The sequence below is a fragment of the Daktulosphaira vitifoliae genome, unplaced genomic scaffold, assembly GCF_025091365.1.
Source record: "Daktulosphaira vitifoliae isolate Bord-2020 unplaced genomic scaffold, ASM2509136v1 Scaffold_4, whole genome shotgun sequence".
Lineage (NCBI taxonomy): Eukaryota > Metazoa > Arthropoda > Insecta > Hemiptera > Phylloxeridae > Daktulosphaira > Daktulosphaira vitifoliae.
This window is the reverse complement of record NW_026099575.1, coordinates 22,333,100-22,356,707: the sequence shown is the minus strand read 5'-3', so window position 1 is coordinate 22,356,707 and position 23,608 is coordinate 22,333,100. Positions and strand designations below refer to the sequence as shown.

The window sequence follows — 23,608 nt, the reverse complement described above, 5'->3', positions numbered from 1 at the left end:
TTAGCCACAAATGATCAATTTTTATTATTTAATCTGTTAATTTTTATGAAAATATACAGATAATTCATTATTTGATTTATACTGTATATTGACCATTGTAGAATTTAAAATATTTTACCACCACATATTCAAAAAATTATAGGAGGCACAATTAAAATATGTGAATTATTTGTAAGCANTTAATTTTTATGAAAATATACAGATAATTCATTATTTGATTTATACTGTATATTGACCATTGTAGAATTTAAAATATTTTACCACCACATATTCAAAAAATTATAGGAGGCACAATTAAAATATGTGAATTATTTGTAAGCATATTACATTAAATATCTAATTAAAATTCGATACTATTATAAACATTTTTTTATAGATTATTTAACTTTTAATTTAAATTTAAATTACTTTCACTGATAATTGAAAATTAATCTTAATTCATTAATAAATATTATATAAAAAATTAAGTTGAATAAATAAAAAAAAACTATTTTTATAAATATTTTTATTTCATATGTCACATATTAAAATTTATTATTTGGCTTAAATTACGTATAACATTATTGCTAGTATAATGTCAGAATGGCAGAGCGGTCAAAAGTGCCAGACTCAAGGTATCTTTTATTGTCATAGCGACAGTTAAAAGACGTTCTGGTCCTCATTTGAGGGTGTGAGTTCGAATCCCCCACCTCTGACACATATTTTTTTTGCAAGTCCAATTTATTTTTTATTTTTTTAACTACATATTGTAATAATAATTAATATTATTAAAATGTGATTTTAAAAGATAATTTGTAGTATAGAATAAACCAAAAATGTAAGTATATTTCTTGTACCTAATAGTATCTATCCCTCAGAGTCAAAGACTACATGTTTGACGATTTTGAAGTTGTAATATAAATGAAATGTGATCTCTATCGAATTATTCAACAATCATAAACACACAAAGTTATATGCCACAAAATTAGCATTTGAGCGCGTTGTAGTGCTCTCAGGCCCAGTTCTAGCAATACTTGTATATTTTTACACAAAAAAATTGGTCTGGTTTTTCTAACCTCCGTATCTCTGTTTCCTCTTAAAATAAGCTTATGCAATTTTATATATCGATTAGACTTTAGTAGCTTGGAGCACTGTAAAAAATTTAATCCTTAATGTTAATTCAATTCAAAATGAGAGAATTTCGAAATTTTTCATTTTGATTACTAACTGACTCATCAAAATTACAAGACATATACCGTAAAGTTAGAAACGTGAAATTTGGCATAAAGGTAGGTCTTATGGTGTAATAAAAGGGAAAAGTCTACAAACTTTTATTTTCTCATAATAAACGTTCTTCTAGAGTAGAAGAGCGCGCAGTCATCCGTTTTAATTTTTCAGTGATTTCAAAGAAATTATGTATTTTTTTAAGCCAGCAAAAAGGGATTATATTTTTAACAAAAACCAAACTATGAAAAAGGCCCAATTTCTAATCTCCTTTCTCTTAAAAAATTCCGCATAGCAAACTATTGACATCTACAATATGGCAAAGTTTACTCTTTCTTTAGTTCATAAATTATAACCCCACTTTCATGAACAACATTGTTTTAATGTTCGTATTGCTCAATACTTGGCCAGTTTCAGGCCAAGTACTAGCTTAGTACTCATTTAGGAATTACATAGGAGTTGGTATGGAAAGAACTCCAAAAAAAGTTTAGAATCATTCACGTGATTCACTTAAAATTGCGACGAAATATGTTATATGCTTCATTCAAAAACTGTTCAAGTACAATATGAATAAAGAAGCAATAAATCTAATTAAAGTAGGATTAAATTTTATTAATTAAAAAAAGAGCAAACTTGGTTTCAATATAGATATAGGTGGACTTTTTTGGGGAATGGAGATTACAATTTTTTTACAGTTAAGTTTATGTTGAGAATACATTTAAATTAAATCAATAAACTCTTTATGAAGTCAACAAAATTTTAATACATCAAAAATTTTTAGCTATTTTTAAAAGTAGAACACGTATAATGCGACTAATAATATAGATTAATTAATTCCAAATAAATCGTGTAGACTTATCGTCTACTTTATTTTTAAAGTACCTAATTGAATTAATATTACTTTCTCCGTTTTAGAATTTTTAATAGAGTATCTTAGGTTGCTAAACTATCTTTTCTCATGAAATTGTGTAATTAGTTGTTCAAATGAAAAAGTTGAAGATAAACGTATAAATAAATACATTTACCTCATCGTTCTTCTAAAAATGTATGCCTGTAGAAATAAATGTTTTGAATATTAGTTATGAATGATTTCATAATAAACATAATACTTAATTAATGTGTTTGGATTTGACCCGTTAACACAATAATTAATGAAATTAAAATTGTATCATATTTCTAAACATAAATTTGATATTAAAGATAGTAATAATAACATCGAGTTAAGACTATCGTCATTGCTAATGCGGTTCCTAAATGAACTTTAGACATTGTTAATGCTATGGTGATTCGATTAATAATAATTAAAACATTTATTTATTATTAGAATGAGAATTTTGTTATACTAATTTCGTGATAAATTATTACGTAAATTTAAACAAAACTGATAGGACTATTAAATAAAACAAAACGAGTAAGAACTCAAAAAGACCATGTGATTAAGAGGTTTTGCATAATTCTAAGTTGGAAATTTATTTATATTCTAATAGTAAGACGATAAAGCTCGTTGATTGACTTTTATAGATAATGTACATAATTTATTTAACTATTTTTTTCAAAAATGCATGGAGTGATAATTATAATTTACTTGAAACTTAATTTTTAACTACTACTATATATTTTTAGTAAATAACTAAAATTATTTTTAGTACAAAAATATAAATATATTAACGCACCCAACTGGTGTATTTTAACAGAGATGAACTTGAGTTTATCTTTTATATTCTTATACGCTTTTATAGTTTTTAAAATATAAGACTCTGTAAATAAAAAATATTAACTTTTAATAAGAAAGTAACAAAAATAAATAATTTTATACGTATTTTATGTGCTAAAATTAATAAGAATAACAAATTTTAATCTACTATAAAGATTGTGCCAATTGTGGGGGGGCTAAAGATAGGTTTTAAAATTCTGAAAACCTCTATTTAAAAAAAATGTTTTTTTAGAAACAAAGAATTTGAAATAGCTTTTTTAAAGTTATTTTGAAATTTTGATTTTTCTAAATAGTTTGTAAAGTCAATTCAACGAATTTTTCAAAGATTAACTTTATATAATTAAATATAATGCATTTATTACGTCATAATACATTGATTTAAATTTATAGTTGTTTTATATTATCTTAATCATTATAATTGCTTATAATACAAAGATGATTAAACAATTATATTGTGTAATTTTCGTTTATTTAAAAAATATTTTTTGTAATTTTTTATACATTCAATTTATTTTTATTTTTACGTTCAAAAAAAATTTATTTAAAATATAGTCAATAATGCTAAAAAAATGCTAATTAACATTAAAATAATTTTTAACAAATACATTTTGTAATATATTGTCAAGTTTTTTGATTGGTATGTTGAAAAGTGCTGAGTACTAGCTATTGGATTGTTTTTATTCGAAAAATAATATAATACTGGTTATTACAAATATTGTAAGTGTATATTTATGTTTTTATATAACTATAAAAAATATATTCTTGTTAAATTATTTATGCACAAGAGACTAATGAATAGCTATTGCATTTATATTGAATAATGATCATAAATATTACTAAAAGAACGTGTGCTTTTTAAAACAACATTATACATTGAAAAATTGATGACTGGAGTTATAAAATATTTGTTAGTGGAGACATTGAACATCATAGCCCCTCTAAGAATGACTGATTACAATGTAAGTGTAGTATTAATCGTTCGTTGCTTCAGAAGTACGTTTTTATATAATTTCTAACGACCATATTGTTTACATGGCTCAGTATGTCAAATAACTTAATTGCGTAACATGAAAGAAATTGCTATCTAGTAGAATTACTTAAGTATTATAAATTTATGGTTATCATTTCGATTTCTAATAGTAGAACGATTGCATTTTGATCAGCTCGAAACAATAAATGATTGATGTAGTATTTTATTAATATTTAATATAAATAATGATATATGAATTTGAATAGTTATTATTTATAATTTATAATTTGAAATTTTTTTTACTTAAAAGTCCATCACTTTTTTATTTTTTAAAATTAACAGATGATTTGTGAATGTCAGAAAACATAATTACTATTTCAGTTAGTTAAATCAGAAAGTATCAGGTACGTTTTTGAGAAGGCCGAGATGTTTATAAAACCGCTTAGTTATTTTATTATTATTATTATGAGGCTTGTGGTGAAATAAGATCTTGAGATCAAGATAAGTAAATTTTTAGGAAATTCTTTTTAATAACTCGAGTACCTTTTTTTAAACCTTTTACTTTAATTCAAATTCATTAAAAATCATTAATTAACTGTCCACAAAATAATAAACCNAAGTAAATTTTTAGGAAATTCTTTTTAATAACTCGAGTACCTTTTTTTAAACCTTTTACTTTAATTCAAATTCATTAAAAATTATTAATTAACTGTCCACAAAATAATAAATCTAATATAATTATCGTACTTGGCATAAAAAATTAAACTTCTAGAATCTTTTTTTAAACGAATATGCGTTTTCCAAAAAATAAAATGAAAATAAATAATTAAAAATCAACAAAATCAGTTATAACGTATTTTAAGACTTTTACATGTTTTTTACTGTATGTAGTGTTTTTGTGGGCTATTTATTGAGAAAACAACATTGAAGTTATTATTTTTGAATTTCTTGTAAAATTTCCTTTACTTGAGTTTTATTTTTATAATTCTAAGTTAAGAGAAAAAAAAGTTATGAGACATAGATCAGTTATTTCTATTAAATTTGACTCTTCGGCTCAACTTAATAGGCCCGGGGGCACGGGTTAACCTTAACGGATCGGTCCCAAATTTTGCACAGCTCATTTTTTTGACCATTAAAAAAAAAAATTAAGGGGTAGCGTAAAAAAAAAAAGACATTCGATTTTTGAGGGTCACCCTAATGAGACATAAATCTAAAAAGATCAGGAATGCAATCACTATCTGCTTAATCTGCCAATCCGCTAAGAAGAAACTATTAAAATAATATAATATATTTAAGTTGAAAGGATACGTTATTTTTATATTCAAAGGGAATATAATTTGAAGAATAGCTTCATTAGTAATTTGGAATAATTTAGGGATAAAATTATATTCTACTCCTTTACATTTAAGTAATAAAATGCAATATTATAAGAAAAAAAGTGACTTAACGTATTGAATCTTATTGGTCAATTTGAATTCATGTATGAGTAATATCATTGTTATTCTCGTGGTCGTTAAAATGTTATCATATATTGTAGGTATAGTAGAAATGTACAAGTGATAAAGGGTAAAATGTATTGTTTTTGTAGAACCGATCGCGTGCCAATGCCAAGTTCAATGATACTCGCGCAGGTTACGGCCGTTAGGTAAATATCACGTAATTGTTAAGTATTTAGATTAAGAACACAGTAAAAACTATGGTCCATGTGTGTTTTTTATCGGCCAAAAACGGTTAACATTGGAATACTTGCTGTTTTATTATTTCGTTTACCTTCGATCACTACATGTACATGACATTTCCGCTAACTAGTAGTGCACCCACTGCTATCATCACCAATTAAATCATTTGAACTTAGCAGGAAGAAAATAAGTAAAAAAATATACTCAATAAAATTATAGCAGCAGTATTTATAAATAATAATGGCCATGCTCTCTGTTTAGACCAGGGTCGTTTGCTAAGTTCTAAACAAAAAAAAAAAAGATTGAAAAAGAATATTGTTATAAAATGTCTTAATCATATTGTTCATAAGATTATTTATGAAAATTTGATTTAAAAAAATTAATTTAATTATAAAGTTTTGACCGTGAATATGTAAACGACTATAAAATGTGCATTATTTTTAATAATAATTTGACTCACGGGTGTACCCAGGATCATAAAATATAAAACAAGTCCAGTTATAATAATTATAATTATATACATATATACATATATAATTTGAATTTATAATACCTGAGCACAGCCTCACTAGAAGTACGGATCAAATTTTTTTTTGTCATTATTTAAGAATAAAAAAACCCAGCACAGTGGGGTCGCGGCACAGTAGGGACGTGACATAATTGGGTCCAGTATAAATGATATCTGACAGTGATTAAAATCACTATCATAAAAACGCTTCAATGCAAACCTGTAGATAGTGTTTAATTTAAAAAAATTGGTGGATTATTCTAAAAGCCACATGATCTCCTATTTCCTAATTTATATTCTGATTACAAGTATTATGATTTATAAGTGTAATACATGAATATATATATATATATATTTATAATATATAAATTTAAAGAGTTCTACTTCTATATGCATTTTTAAGTTTTGAATTCCTCTGTATTAAGGTAAATAGTCCGATTAAAAAAAAAAGTAAGTTGAATAAAAGAAGAATATAAATAGTACTTATCTTAAAAAATTATAATGATCCATACATTTTTCAAAAAGTTATAGCATTGTAAAATTAAAAATAGAAAAAATAATTTTTTTACAAAAAATGTATTTTTTATTAACTTTGATATCCATTTTCACCATGAAAATAAAGTCCGAAATTGTTTTTTTCCATAATAAAGTATATTATATTAGCTTAAATTTAAAATATATATAAAAGTGTCACAGACGCTGGAACAATTTCAAAAGTTAAGTTGGAAAAGTCGTCATTTTAAAGCCCTCCCTTGTGGGCATGTTAAGGGTCAGATTTATAAAAAAAATATATAAAATGATAGGTAAAGACATCATGCATTTATAAAAAAAAATTATATCGATTTGATCATTTTTAATAAAGTTATAGCATTATAAAGTTAAAAAAATTGAACTAATGTCGAAAATTAGCGATTTTTAAATTTATAATTTTTTGGAAATTTACGAGGAACGAGGGAAATTTTTTCAATTTTAGAGGGTAATTTCTTCGACTAGATACGATTTGTGATCTTTTGACATATCGTTGAAAGAAATCGGTTTGGCGTGAGCTGAGAAAAAGTGGTAACAGACACAAAAAAAAAAAAATAAACACATCATAGTAAAATTATTTATCTTCTCAGGTTCCCATCGAAGCTAAAAATGTTGTGGTTTGGTTTTTGGTTTAAAACTGTATGGGGGCTTTAGTACACAATTTTTTTCTTTTTTAGAGGTATTTTATGATTTTTATATTTGATTAGTTGTTTTATATTCACTTTGCTTACATAATTAAGAAAAATTATCATTTACAGCACAACTCTTGCTTGGCTATTAAATTATTTGGTTAAAAATTAAAAGGTAAAATGAAGTCTAAATGTATAGCTGAGAGAATATAAATAACAAAAATTAAAAAATAAACATATTTTTGGTTACTTAAAATTAATTCAATATTTATTAAATTGATTAATTATCTCTATATTTCAATTTTCTTACTTGCTCATAATTTTAATTTTGTTATCCATAGCTATTGAGATAATAGTTTTTTTCATCAGTTTGTTTGTCTCCTTGGTGAACATTTTTTATTCATAGTATGAAAAAAACTGTTAGGTGATTGAATATAATCACACCACAACGAATATGTTCTAAAAGATTTGTTGTCTTGATAAAACATAATATGACTATTAAAAGTGCTGCACTATATTAATCGATGGTTTAGATGAGGGTATCTTTAACTTATTAAATTGTTGTGGTTATGATTAACGGAACATGTTAGATGTTTATTTATATACTAATGCTTTCATTGAAAAGGAATTAAATAACGAGTTCAAACGTCGATTTACCGATGGTTGATTGTTGATCGTAAAATATAAGTCGGTTAAAAGTAGAAGATTCTTCAGGGTATAAACCTGATAACAGGTAAACAGTAGGTCTTCATTTTTACTCGAACTCATTGAGTAGCGTACAAACTCGGTTGATCAGTTGAGGAAGTCTTTTCCCACTCTCGGCTACTACAAATATTATCAATTTGTATTTGTCAGGTAATGTTGTAGCGGCGAATTTATCCATCACATTTTGTCGTATTCGCGCAATAGAAGAGGAACATTGCAATTTGCACCAAATGAACACGTTTAGTCAATTATCAGACTTTATCTTAAGATTCATCTGGATACTTGTCCGAATTCTTAATATTGTAAAATTTTATAACAAATAATAAATTTATCTTAAATTTATCAAACACACATTTCCAATCTTAAATGTATCTGTTTATCAACTGTCTTTGCATTGAGAAAATATTTGATAACACTGAAGTTTGATTTTGTCTAAATGTAATTTCTAAGGTAATTGATTGCGAGCGATTTGTCACTTTGTTTCATACACAAAAGAAGGTCATACAATTTACTGTAAGTATGAAATACTATAAACAATTATTTTGTCTTCACTGCAGTATAGTACTTAGAAGCTTTTATTCGTACGAGTTATATTTTAACATGCATTATTAGTAATTATGAACATTATGTAATTATTCATAAAGTAAATTATTGTATCCGTGAATGTCGCAATATAATATTGGTGTTAAACAATTTCGTTAATTATCTGTTGTTTCAAAAGTAATAAAACCTAATTGTTAAGTTTGAGGGCAGTGTATCCATTGTAATAAAGTAATAAAATGACATTTCGGAAAGGTATCAGCAGTTATTTTTCGGATTCTAATTAAATCCAGAAATATTTACAATTTAAACTTTTACTTGGCAAATCAACGGGATAGATTAAAAATTCAGATTTATAATTTTCCCAATATATCTTTTATAAATTCAATATTGGGATTCATTAATGTATGTTGAAAATGTCGCATTTCAGTTTATTCGGGCTGTTACAATTTCTTCAACGAAAATGTTAATTTTTTTAAATTTATTCTTATGCAAACTATACTTCTAATTGCTATTTTCTAATTTGAGGATATTTGATTTGGTAAGTGTTTTTTCGATTGAAAAAATATCCGAATGAAAAATATTCGTATGAATATAAAATTTTACTTTTTATTAGTTTTTTTAAATATATCGCGAATTTCACGAGCATGGTTCAAATAATATCAGAAAATTTAAATAGCCGGTCATAGAATTACTATTAAAAAGTGATTTTTCTTGTAAATAACAGTTAAATAAAATAATTGATGTTATAATGAGTTAATTTGTTTTTATTTTTTAGTCTAGTTTTATGAAATACTTAAATATTAACTATAAGTAAATTTTATTTTATAAATAATTCAATCATTTCTTAGAAGAATAAATAAATTATTTATAATTGTTTTTATGATAAAAATTCGACGAATAAACTAATTTATATTTTGGCTCCTATATAAAGGCAAAATATAAATAATTGTCACATTTTAAAACAAACACTTAAATATATTTAGTTAGTATTCATTATTTTCGAAGAATAAACTAGGAGTGCACATTAAAAAGTGGTTAACATAATAGAATGTTAATTGTACTTATATATTATTTAATATTTTATCGAGACTTATTAAGATTATGTGAGTTTTTATTTCATGTATTAAACATATGTTCAATTAATATTTTAAAAACATTTCATTAAGTATCCAATAAATAATCAGGGATTGACTTGGCCTAGTGGGTAATCACTAATAATTTGGCGCACAGGGTCTCGGGTCGATCCCCAGGGTGCTAAGGAGATTTTTCTTGTGATTTTCTTATTAGTGGTGTCTGGTCTCTGGTGCAGTCGGCTATTATACCAGTTACGTCCATTATTAGCCTAGCCAATAACCATCTTTGACTCCCTAACACGTGAAAGAGGACCATCACCCTTTGTAGCATGTTAAGTTCGGAAATAGAAGGATGTAAAACTGATTATTATTTATTTATCCAGTAAACCATCAGATAATTTGATAAATAGATTTTTAAATAGTCGTGAACAAGTAGAAATGTTTAATTAAAATAAAAAATATACACTTATAGCCTAAAATTTTTGATATCTTATAAATTTAAAATTAATCTCTTTTCAGGTAGTTTTTAAGAAAATATTAACTGTTTAAGTTATTACCCCAAATAGTAACTTTTATAGGTTTGGAGTTTAAATTTGACTTACATGAGCATTCTTTGAAAGTAATTAGGAAATTATAATCTACATTTTATGTTTAAAAAATTGTTGAAATTTGATATCTAATCGTTATTAAAAAGAAGGTCACTACGACTAGCGTGATAATATAAAATAACAGCTTTAAAGAAGTACATATTATTTTAATTATGTCGACTTAAAATTATATATTAAATCAAAAATCACAGGTAGATCCTACAATGCGTTCAATTATTTTTATTATTTTCGTTGTGTCGCAAATCCGCAAAATAAAAGTGCTGTATAATGAAAATGTAATAAAGAACGATTATTAAAAACGTCACTTAGTTGTTGTTGATTAAATTAATTAAATTACATATAATTTATTTTATAGTTTATAATAGTTCTTTTTACTTACTATTGCATTTATTTTTAATTTATATAAACAAAAAATTTTTCGTTGCTATCTAACTTGTATTAATTCATCATATTTTACAATGAAAAATTTGTATCATACACAAACTAATAAGTTATTGTAGCTTTTATGTAAAAACTAAAATACTTTAGATATTAAACAATTGAATAGGTCGTATACAACTCAAATGTTAATCTAATTAATTTTTTTATAAAAAATTTAGTGGAGTTTGTTAATAGAAAACTAAAATTAATTTAGGTCGAGATAAAAATTAATGCTCTCAAGTTATTCATTGTGTTTGAGATTACTGTTTATTAATCAAGGACTACAACATTTTTTCTAAAAAACAATATTTTGATACATAAATTATGTTTTCTATCTTACTTTTAATAAAAAAAAAAACCCAGCACAGTAGGAAAGCGGCATAGTTCGAGCAAGTATACAATTAATACAAGTATACAAGTAGATGATATCTGACAGTGATTAACATATATATTACAAAATGCTTCGCTGCCATTAAATTTCACAAGAATTTGTATATTTATAATTTGAAAATTGCTTACTTTTTTTATCATAAATTTTAAATTGTTATAGGTTTTGGTTTGTCAGGCGTCTTGATGCATGCTCAAAAATTGAAAATATAGAATTTTTTACTTTAGCGGCCGAGTTTTTATAGTAGAATTTTCATCGGGACAATTTTTTTTTAATATTGTGGTCAGATCAAAAGTTTTATTTCGATATAGGTTGAAAGTTGTCTGACGTCCCAGAACATATTTGAAAATTGAATTGAAAACAATTTAGTATTCTCTATTAAATTTTAATTTAGATCAATGTTTATAAAAAAGAATTATAGCAGTTTTTAAATGCAGAAAAAAAATGAAAATTTTTTTTTACGTTGGTGTAATTTTAAAATGTATTTTAAAATTTTTAAATTTTCATGAGTGGACAATAAAATAACACATCATACCTATGCCTCTGTTTTAAAGTTAATGTGTACCGGCCTGTAAAAAATGTTCATTATTTGTTTATTTGTCGGTATAGACTAATAAGTGTAACGCTTGAATGCTTACGGAGTACCGACCAGATCATTGTATTTTCCCATTAGCTGTTAGAATCAATGAATAGTATTTCCTGTATTATGCAATATAAAAATCCACAATAAAAAAAATTTTTTTTATTTTAAAATTATTATGATTATTGATGTACAATTATTTTTCCATTATTGCTGTTGGTAGATAGATTACAACAATGCCATTGAGTTTCCATAAACTTGAAATTTTCATTCATTGGCAATTTAAATGTTATTTGTATAAAATAGTAATGATAAAAACTAATCTTTCATTCATATTTTAAAAATTCCAGTTAAAATGTTTAATTGATTAAATTAAAATGTTAGTCTAAGATAACGTTTGTTTTGAATTTTTTCTAGAACTTCATTTAAAATCCAATTAAAATATTTTGTTAGATTAAAAAGAGTTCTATAAATTAAATAGATAACTTTTATTATCTAATAAGTTAGTTTTGGCTGTATTAAATTGAAGGTTAGGTCTAAACATAAGTAAAAAAAAAAAAATAAAAATATTTGTTTTAATCATTTTAAACAGGATTAAAATGTATTTAAATATAATTTTTTATTGATGATATTCTGTATGTTGTAAACAAGTTTTAAACTTGATTTATTCAAGTTTTAAATTAAAAAAAATTATATTATAAGATTTACAGACTTATCATCATACCCAATAGTATGATGATACCATAACAACTGTTTACATCAAGCGATTCATCAGAATTTAACACATATTTTCTTTTTATGGTATAACACAAAATATTTCTTTTTTATGGTACACGTAAAATCAAAAAACAGGTTAGGTATAGAAAATTTTCTAAATTATTCTCTATATTTAAAAATCTGAATAGAGTTAGTCACCGTTAAATTTATTCAACCATGTTATTTGTAAAAAATGAATTATATTTATGGCGTTTGGGAAAAACTATACAAGTTAAAATAAGTATATAAATTTTTGACTTGGATAGTTATCTTCCCAAATACCACCAATATGGCATGTAAAATTTTGTTTGATTATTTTAAACAATTGTTTGAGTTTAACCTTCATAAACACATTTATAGGCTCAAAAAAAAATAAAATTTTTTGATAGAGAGAGAGAAACAAACAATGTAATAGAAGCTCCTCACTATGTTTATTATAATTATAAATAGATTATGCGACTATAGGTCTTGCAGACACATTTTTTACACTACAACAATGATAAATTATATATTTAATAATTTATACTTATAATGTCGTCATTGGCGTATTGTTCTTAGAAATTTTTTTTACTTAACTCAACAAATAATATCTTTATCATTTAATTTTTCATCATCTGTATATCCCTTCGTAAAAACATTAGAACGTTATAACATTTAGTTTGTAAATAAAAAAATTAAAAATGATTTTTGATAATAAGTTATCAACACATTTTAAACCTTGACTTATCATTATCAAAAAGTAAATGTTTACGTATTATTTTAGCAATGATAAAAATGTCTTTTTAAAAGACATTTTGAGTTAAAAACGATGTATATTTTGGGTTTAAATTACGATTTTAATAATAAATATTGTTTATAAATTATTGATCTTCACTATGTTCGAATAATTTATGTTAAGATAATATTATATAAAAGTCCTTATTATATTATTACCTATAATTTACTTTAGAAGTAGGAAAGTTATTTGAATCAAATCGCATGATAGCAATTGAAAGTTAATTATGGTATTATTTAGTTTAGTATTCAAACAAAGTTTGTCGAACTTAATATGTCTATCAATTATTTATTTCTAAGAGTATCACTCTAGTAGAATACTAAACTTTAAAAATACTTAATATTATTGAGTCAATTAGCTACTAAATAAATATTTAAAAATAGTATTTTGTCAATACACCTGATGTTTTACTTCATCTATTATCTTACTCAAAAACAACAGTTAACTGACTATTGAAAAAGCTACTAAAAATATACATTGTTTTATACCTTTTCTTTTTTTTTTAAACTACATAGAAATACTTGAATACTTCGTAATTTAGAGCATACAAATATAAGATTATAAATGTGCAAGTGGTTTAATAATTATTAATTTACATACTTATGGGCATTAACATTAACAAATATAACTTAAAAAAGAAATAGGACAAAAAATTTGTTTCGCAAAAATTTTTTAAGGTGTTTTTATATTACATACTTCCTTTATTTTGTATTTATTTTCTCAACTATGCATGCAATTTTATATTTCAATAGAAATTCATAATTTATTAAAGAAATTATATTCGACTTGTAAATTTTGATCAATAACCAAAAGATTTAAACTCTTAAATTATGACTAAATTTTAATTTATTTTGATTTGATTTTTATGTATTAAAACAGTAATGAACAGTCATAAAAAAATTTATTTTACAATTAATTTTAATAATCACATTTACTATAACTATATAAATGACAAACTATATCACACTTTTTCTGTAATAACCAGAATTTTTACAATATCTGTTGGCTTTAATGGGTTTCTCTGACGATTTTATAGCTTAATGTATTGTAATTTGCTTGTTATAGAACTTCTATGTTAGTAGCTTAAGAACCCCAAAAGTATTACGGCTTCACAATGGTTTACAAAAATACTTGCGGTAATACAATGGGTACATTCCTAATAAAATATTTGCCCATCTTAACATGGATGCCAAAATACAAACCATCTGACTTACTGTGTGATGCAACCGCAGGAATCACCGTAGCTCTTACTTTAATGCCACAAGCTATTGCCTATGCATCTCTTGCTGGACTATCTCCTCAGGTTAGTAATTTATAATAAACATTTTAATGTCTGTCAGCTTTAACCAAAAGAGAGTCGACTATTTTTAATAGAATATTTTAATTATTTTTTTGTGCTTAAAAGTTTATGAAAATGTTATAACAAGACGGAAAAATTGTATTTTTATTTTATGATCATGACAATCAAATTTTTTTTATTATAGATAACAGTGATTAATTTATCATGAACCACTTAATTGAAAAATAAATATATTGAGATTTTTTTTTTGATTCTTTTAGGTACATATTCTTTTCAATTTACCAATTATAACGCATTTTTTATGTTTATCCCTTATACCTTATAAAAATGTAATATTTATTTTTTCAAATGACAACGTACAATAATATTTGTTATTTTTTTGACAGGAGTTCTATAGTTATATGTTTTATTTAATTTATTAATCATGAAGTAGTTTTTATATTCATCCCTTATACTCTATAATTTTTCAAATGACAACATACATAATTAACTAGCTTATTTAATAGATAATGATCTAATTAAGAAAATGACTGGTTGATAACATTTAGACCAGTATTTCAGAAATTATTGACTTTTTATAGAAATGGCTGCAGGTGAGACGCGGATATGATTACTTTTTTCACTAGTTATTTACTGCCGCAATATCTCTAGATATTAAAACGCAATAACTTCCGGATATACAACTCAAAAGTTGTTATCGACCAGTCATTCTCTTAATTTGATCATCGAATAAGATAGTTAATTATATATGTTGTTACCAATATTATTGATATTTTTGATTCATTAAGTGGTTCATGACGAATAAATCGTTTTGTGTACTACTTATTCACTTGTATATTACTATAGATATTTTTAAATAAAAATGTAATATTTGAGTACTTAGAAAATTAAAATTTTAAATCAAGAAGTCTGAATAGAAAAAATTATTTATTCGAGGTCCAACTTTTTTTACGTCTTATTGTAGTAAAATTACATTAGTGTAATACAATGAATAGCAGAACGTAAGTAGCATATCGTCAAGGTTTGAACTGTTGTGAGACTAATTACCATGATAGTAGTAAAAACTGAAAACAAAATTAACTTTATATATGTTTTTATTAGTTTGGGCTGTATTCTGCTTGCTTTGGTGGAATTATGTATATTATTTTTGGATCGGTTCGACAAATTACCATTGGACCCACATCAATAGTTGCACTGCTTACATTAAATTATGTTAAGCCAACTTTACCATCCACAGCTATTATTTTATGTTTTGTGTCTGGTATAGTGGAACTATTATGTGGAATTTTTCACTTAGGTATTGTAATGAAATCACTAGTTATTAAAAAAACTTAACATTTAAATAATAGTTATATTTTTAAAAATTCAAATAATCATGCTACTAACATTAATATTAAAACATATTTATAACTTTGAAATATTATCTAATGATTTAATGATTTAATTATAATTATAAATTATTATATTATATTATATTATTTGTATAAATTTTCGATTCTGATCTGTAATTTTTAATTTGTAGCGGCTTTTATTTTATCTCATTAAAACCTACTCTTAAATATTTGAAAAGTTACAGCTTATAGAATAATTCTGGTGCTTGAACCTCAAAAGAGCCAATATAGAAAAATGAAAAAAAAATTCTGTTTTTAAATAATTACTAAAAAAAAACTAGTGACAAAATGATTTTAAATTATCTTTATGATGAACTTTCTTTTTATCCAAGGAAACTAAAATTGCGTTATGAACATATTTAGTTTCTCTACAGTGACCATATGAAAAAAAAAAAAAAATTTTCCATTTTTGTATATTTTTTAAACCCAAGTCCGAGAATTACTCGATATTGATTTTTTCAATCATCAAATTTGAAAAAAAAGTTAAGTTGTAGTATAATTTTTTTAAAAAAAATTGGTATAATTTTAGATTACTAGTATAACTCTTAAATATTTTAAATAAAAACACCTAAAAATTTAACGATATGAAATAAATATCTAAAATTAAAAATAATTTTAATAGTTATACTTCACTGGATTCGAATAAAAACATTTTTTTCATAGGTTTTGTCGTTGAGTTTGTGTCATTACCAGTGACTGGAGGATACACCTCAGCTGCAGCTGTTATATTGGCTTCTTCTCAACTTAAAGGACTTTTTGGAGTTTCTTATCAAGCTAAGAATTGTGTCGAAATGTGGATTTTGTTAGTGAAAAAGATCAATGATGTAAATTTAGCTGATACAGCTATGGGTACCATTTGTATAATTGTCCTAGTTTGCTTAAAGGTAAATTCTTCGCTTTTTAAATTAGAATATTATTTAATGAAATCTATTCAATTATTATTATTTTTGTCTAAAGTTGAAAATATACAAAATAAATATAAAAAAGAATTAAATAAATTTCTAGCTATTAAAAAGGATAAAATTCAATTCCAAAGGCCTGAAAGCTAAAATATACTCCGGATTAATATTTGGTTTAACTACAGGAAGCAATTTATTAGTAGTAATTGTGTCAGCAACAGTTGCTTATTTCTTAGTTGAAGAAGGCCACTCGCCATTAGCGTTGACCGGTAATAATATATCTATACTCTCAAGATACCTATTAGTTTTTCCAATATGCGTTTGCATTGGGGTTTACAGGTAAAATTGCTAATGGTATACCTAATTTCCGGAGCCCATTTTTGGATTATGAAGACGAAAATGAAAAATACACCTTTTTTGAAGCCGTATCAAACTTATGGCCTGGCATTATAATTGTTCCTTTAGTTTCTATTTTAAGTACAATTTCTATTGCAAAAGCTTTTAGTAAGTTTAATTTAAAATTGTTTTTTGTGGCTACTTTATTTTTATTTATTTATAAAATAAATGTAAAATATTGTATAATTATTTTAATCCACAATTAGGTAGAGGTAATATAATAAATGCTTCACAAGAAATGATTGCATTAGGCATTTGTAATATTTTTGGATCTTTTGCTGGAGCTATGCCTGTTGCAGGAAGCATGTCTAGGTCTGCCCTAAACAATTCAACTGGAGTTAGAACACCATTGAGTTCGATATTTACTAGTAAGAATACATGAACTTGGCGTGTTACATTAAAAATGTACATTGATTTGTAATCTTTAGGTGTTTTAGCCATGTTTTCATTGACTTATTTAACACCGGCTCTCTATTATATTCCCAAGGCAAGTCTATCTGCTGTTCTTATATGTGCCATATCATCTATGTTAAAAATAAACATGGTTAAGTTTCTATGGAACACTAATAGTGAGTATTTAATAGAAATTTAAAAATAAGATATTTCATTAAGAAAATAAACGTATTACTTGTTAAATAATTAAAATTTTTTTTTTTTTTAGAACGTGATTTATTATCATTCATGACTACCTTTATAGCTTGTGTTATTTTTGACGTAGAAATGGGTTTATTAATTGGAATTTGTTTTGATTTAATAAACTTGCTTTATTTTAATGCAAGGCCTTCAATAACCATTGAAAAATATGCGGTATGAACAATTTTAATATTATTTGATGTAATTATTTCTTTTCTGTTGTTTCATTCTCCATTGTAATTTTGTTGGTCGATAATTGAGATTGTTTTTAGTAAAACTAAGTGAATTGTCTTATTAAATAAAACCAATTTAAATAGTTTNATAATTGAGATTGTTTTTAGTAAAACTAAGTGAATTGTCTTATTGTTTTGTTATTAATAGAATACATTAGGAACTGCCCAATGGGTTGTCAGGCCTAGTAGTGGCCTTCTATTTCCTGCTGTCGATTACATAAGACAGAAAATTTTAACTGAATTAGTTCTAGTCAACACTGAAGATAGACCAAAGACCATAATCATCGATTGTACATATTTTGATAAAACTGATTTTACGGCAGCTCAAGTAAGTTTCACCTAATTAATAGGTAATTTTATGAAGTACGAATAAACTAACAGTCAATTGAATAAAAGACTTATCTATATAATAAAAAAATAACAAATTATCAATATTTTAATTAAGGGAATGAAATCATTAAAAAATGAACTAAAAGCTAATCAATGTGCTTTTGAACTAGCCAATGTTAAAACAAATGTGGAAAAAATTTTGGAAAGTGTTGTCGGTGTTAAAGTTATATGTATGCCATCAACACAAGAAGTTGTTAACAAAATAAGTCATGGTAAATTGTTTCTTTATATTTATATAAAATTTCTGACAATTTTTAAAATTATTTTTATTAGGCATTTCACATTATAAATTAACCACTTACCTAATAATTAAATAAAAAAACACATGAAAAAAACTTTTAATTTTTAACTTATTTAAAAACCTAATTTAAAAAGAGGGGAACGTCCCTTAAATTTGTTGAATAGCCTTTTTTTATATTTCCTGGATATTAAAAAGGGGGTTTTTAGCTCATAGATAGTTATTATTTATAGTAATATAACTAGTCACCTAATATTATTAAATAAATTTGCATCCTAAACAGTCATATAAGATTTATTTAATTTTATACAATTAAATTTTTTACTGAAAATAAATAGAAAACTTGGTTGTTTTAGAAAATAATCTAACAAAAATAATTAAGATCAAAATATCTCATTAAATTATATTTTTGGTTTTCAGTATAGAAGTATATAAATATGTGTGTGTGTGTATAACATTTTTCTAGTATCTTTTGTGATTAAATGCATTAAAACAAATCGAACTGATTTCTAAATATTTCATATTTAATATATAAATTAAATAATATATAAATTTATTCTATTAGTATTAATGAATGTTATATTTAATTTATAGTTATTGATCAAATTCCCATAAATGATATAGATTCAATCAAATTAAATGAACTTAACAAAAAGGATATTAATGAACATAAAGTTTAAATTAGTTTTAAGAATTTTACTTTCAAATAACTCATCAATATGTCAAGAAGATTGATGAGAGTAATAATAATCTTATTTTCTATGAATTTTTCTTTTATTTTATTTTAAGAATCGATTGTTATCTATTACTGTTATTTTAATTGTTAACTTTTTTTATATCCTTATGAAAGTTAAGAATAAAGAAATAATCTGAAAGGTTTGTATTAGTCAGAAATATGAGCAAACCAAAATAGTTTTTCCCAATTGCATTTATAGTTTTATTGGGTTTTTCTTAATTTGCTCTATAGATCCTAATTAAAATATAATTAAATTAATTAAAATTAAAAACAAAGAATTTTATATGTATTTTTTAAAACTAATTAATTGTTTTAATTATTTATTTTATTGATCTCTATTTTAAATTGCTGAGCAATAATACATGTTTAAATTAGATTACAATTTGTCATTGTTTGTTGGGTGTTAAGCATTTCTGTGTTATTTTTTTAATAATATGTAATAAAAAGGTAGATTAAATTTTTTATAATTATTTATCATTTGTGAGTTGAAGATTACTTACTTTTGTACGGATTTGCACTTATTAAAATATTTTATAATATTTATAATAAAATTGAAATAAAAGAATGATTATTTATGTATTGAAAAACTTGTCTTGTTATGGTTATTATTTATTTTTGATTGATGTTAGTTATTGTTAGTGGCGTGTCCAGGAATTTTAAATGAGGAAGGATGTCATAACTAATAGGTATTAATACAACTAAATACATTTAATGGGGGTGAAAAAATTGAAAATGATTAATAAGGGGGCTTTAGAGGTCAAGCCTCATTAAAATATTTATTAATATTTTGTATTTTGTATGATATAATGTAATGTTGTTGTACAAATATACAATGTAATAATTACAACTTTATTCAATTATTGCTGTTAGGTACTCGATGCTAGAAAAAAAAAGCAATGAGGAGGGATATGACCCCTAACCTCCCTCCACGGTCACGTCATTGGTTATTGTAACATTAAAATAATTTCATTTTTTTTATGTAATAATTTGTTCCATTAAAAATATTTAAATTAACTGAATATTAGTTTTTTTATTTAACTTAAAAAATAAGTAAGATAACTTTACAAATAATTATTTCATATTGCATTAAATACTTGAAAAGTTTTTATTGAGAATGGATAACTGGTTTTTATGTTTAATACAATTCATCACCCGAATAAAAAGTTTTTATAATTGTGAGTTAAAAGTATTATTCCATGAATAGTTTTTTAGCAATTAGTCAATTATTATTATTAGTAATTGATAATATGACGTTAAACTGTCAAGATATATAGTGAAGTAAATGACCGATTTTTTTTTTTTTTATTGCATATAAGTTCTACATAAATAAACTAATGAATATTTATTCAATTTATAATCTCAATCATTTACGGTTTTCGAAAACTTTTTGAACTCATAATATTAAAATTATTAATTTTATTAAGAAAGTAGAAAATTAAAGTTTGCTTCAAATTAAAATTACAAAAATATGCAAAGGAGCAGGTTATGCAACTAATATTACTCCAGGTCATTTATATAAAACTATTTATGTAGAACTACCAATGACATATTTGTTTTAACTTAAAAATAATTAAATTTTCTGAGCGCTAATTTAAATTGATTCCATTTACATATATTATATATATTATGATTTAACTTTTATATTGTAATCCTTTATTTGTAATTAGTAAATACGTAAATTTGTTAACGTAGATTTACTTTATTTGAATATAATCGTGATAGTAAAGTATTTAAACAAAAAAATAACAATCTTTACGAAAATTTGAGATTTATGAGTATATTTTTTAATAACAATAACTAAATCGGATTTTTATGACACATTAAGATAAAATATAAAATTTCTCGAATTTTACTAATCATGTCTAATGGTCATGATTAATGTCAGAGTTTTCTGTTTTTTTTTTGTACTATTTTTATGGTAGTGATATTTTCATAAAGGCCCATCTCAAAGTACCGGACTAATAGGTCTTAATCATAGATTATTATGCACAGGGGTCATTATTTTTAATAATTTAGCTCGAATATGACATTTATTAGTTAATTCTTAGTGAGCGTTAAGAATGTTCACTAATCAAAAATCAAATTGAACCTATTTAAACAAAAAAATTATTTCTCGTGAGTAAAATAACTTCTATAATATTATGTGCATTCAACTATAAGCAACAATGTACTTCAGTTTTTATACAATAATTCACTCTTAATGTTTAATAGTACATTGTTAATGAAGAAGTTTTAAAATGTAAAATGTGTCTATTATTATATAACTTAGACTTTATTTTTATAGATTAATTATTTATCCATTAATATAATAAAACATTGTTAAATGATTATTTTTATCTTACTTAAAAATGTCAAAAACCCACTGTTTCATAAATTCTGATAATCTTGAATATTAAATAATTAAATATTATAATCTGTAGAATGATAAAAGACACTAAATTGTATGCTAATGCTATAATACTAACAAACTAATGAGAAGATTCCATGATTCTGTTATTTCAATTTCAAAATCAATATTTAAATTATTCTAATTTCATGTAACTTTTGAAAGTGTTCCGGAAAGTCTGACACTTTTATATATATATCTTAAATTAAAGCTAATGTAATGCACTTTATTATAAAAAAAAAAAAATGTCGGGCTATGTCCATTATTTTGTAACAATAGAGTTATCATAGTTGTATAATTGTGACTTTATTTATAACATTTTAGCTTCGATTCGAAGCTAAGAAGGTATTAATTTTACTATGATATGCTTTTTTTTTTGTGTCTATTATCATTTTTTCTCAGCTTTCACTGAACCGATTTCTTTCAACGATTCGTAAAAAGATCACAAATCGTATCTAATCGAAAACATTACCCTCAAAAATTGAAAAAAATTCCCTCGTTCCCCGTAAATAGGGGAAATCTCCAAAAAAAATACAAATTTAAAAATCGCTAATTTTCGACATTTTTAGCTTCGATGCGAAGCGGAGAAGGTATTAATTTTATTATGATGTGTTTTTTTTTTTTTTTTATGTCTGTTGCCACTTTTTCTCAGCTCTCACTGGACCGATTTCTTTCAAAAATACGTCAAAAGATCACAAATCGTATCTAGTTGAAGACATTACCCTTAAAAATTGAAAAAAATTCCTTCGTTCCCCGCAAATGGGGGAAATATCCAAACAAATTACAAATTTAAAAATCGCTAATTTTCGCAATTTTTTCACTTTTTTTTCTTAAAACTTTCATAACTTTTTGAAAAATCAACAAATCAACATAATTTTTTTTATACTAAAACCTTAGATATCTACCTTTCATTTGATATCATTTTTTTGAAAATCTATCACTTAACCTGCTCATTGGGGGGGATTTAAAATGGCAACTTTTTTACAAAAATTAATTTTTTCAACTTAATTTTTGAAAATGTTCCGGAAAGACTGCGTCCTTTAAACATATATCAAATTAAAGCTTATTTTATGTACTACAAAATGAAAAAAAAAAATTTGTCCCGACACTTTTTTTTCTACATTTAAACGGCTGCCGTAGTTAAAAAAACACTATTTTTGTGTTAAAATTTTCGATTTTCGATTTTAAATTTTCAACTTAAAAATGCTATAACTTTTTGAAAAATGTATATATCAGCACAAATTTTTTTTTTCTAAATACATTATAAGTACATCTTTCATTTGACATACTTTTTATTAAAATTGGACAATTTCCCCTTATATAGGGGGCGTTCAAAACTTAAAATATTGTAAAAAACATAGATCTTTTTCAACTGAACTTTTGAAAATGTTCCGGAAATACTGCGTCCTTTAAACATATATCAAATCAAAGGTTATGTTATATACTATCAAATGAAAAAAAAAAATTTGTCCCGACATCTTATCTTCTATGTGCAAATGGCTGTCGAAAATTTAAAAAAAAATGTAATGTTTGCGATAAAAATTACATTTTATCGGGATGTTTTTTGTACTTAAAACTGCCATAACTTTTTCAAAAATGAACAAATAAAAATAATATTTTTTTGTATTGAAACCTTAGATATTTCCCTTTCATTTGATATAATTTTTTTTGAAAATCTAACACTTATTCTGCTCACTGGGAGGATTTAAAATAGTAACTTTTTTACAAAAAATAACTTTTTCAACTTAATTTTTGAAAATGTTCCGGAAATACTGCGTCCTTTAAACATATATAAAATTAAAGCTTATTTTATGTACTACAAAATGAAAAAAAAAAATTTGTCCCGACGATCTATCTTCTATACGCAAATGGCTACCATATTGAAAAATATACTATTTTTGTATGATAATTATGGGTTTTGTATTTT

At 24.2% G+C, this 23,608-nt stretch overlaps 1 protein-coding gene across 2 annotated transcripts; it reads left to right on the top strand.

Annotated features, from left to right (window-relative positions):
* Window positions 1–8,096: 8,096 nt before the first annotated feature.
* On the top strand, window positions 8,097–20,233 carry LOC126903637 (sodium-independent sulfate anion transporter-like). Of its 2 annotated transcripts, none has more exons than XM_050681962.1 (12): window positions 8,097–8,449; window positions 14,145–14,382; window positions 15,481–15,676; window positions 16,434–16,654; window positions 16,776–16,938; window positions 17,009–17,173; window positions 17,272–17,433; window positions 17,494–17,634; window positions 17,727–17,872; window positions 18,080–18,259; window positions 18,377–18,533; window positions 20,166–20,233. In XM_050681962.1, the coding sequence occupies exons 2-12, from the start codon at window positions 14,194–14,196 to the stop codon at window positions 20,177–20,179; spliced, it is 1,734 nt and encodes a 577-aa protein (XP_050537919.1). In that variant the 5' UTR covers window positions 8,097–8,449; window positions 14,145–14,193; the 3' UTR covers window positions 20,180–20,233. The 2 variants fall into 2 exon arrangements, with proteins under 2 accessions (XP_050537919.1, XP_050537918.1); XM_050681961.1 differs by lacking the exon at window positions 20,166–20,233 and adding an exon at window positions 19,154–20,133 and having other exon boundaries at window positions 8,099–8,449.
* Window positions 20,234–23,608: the final 3,375 nt, after the last annotated feature.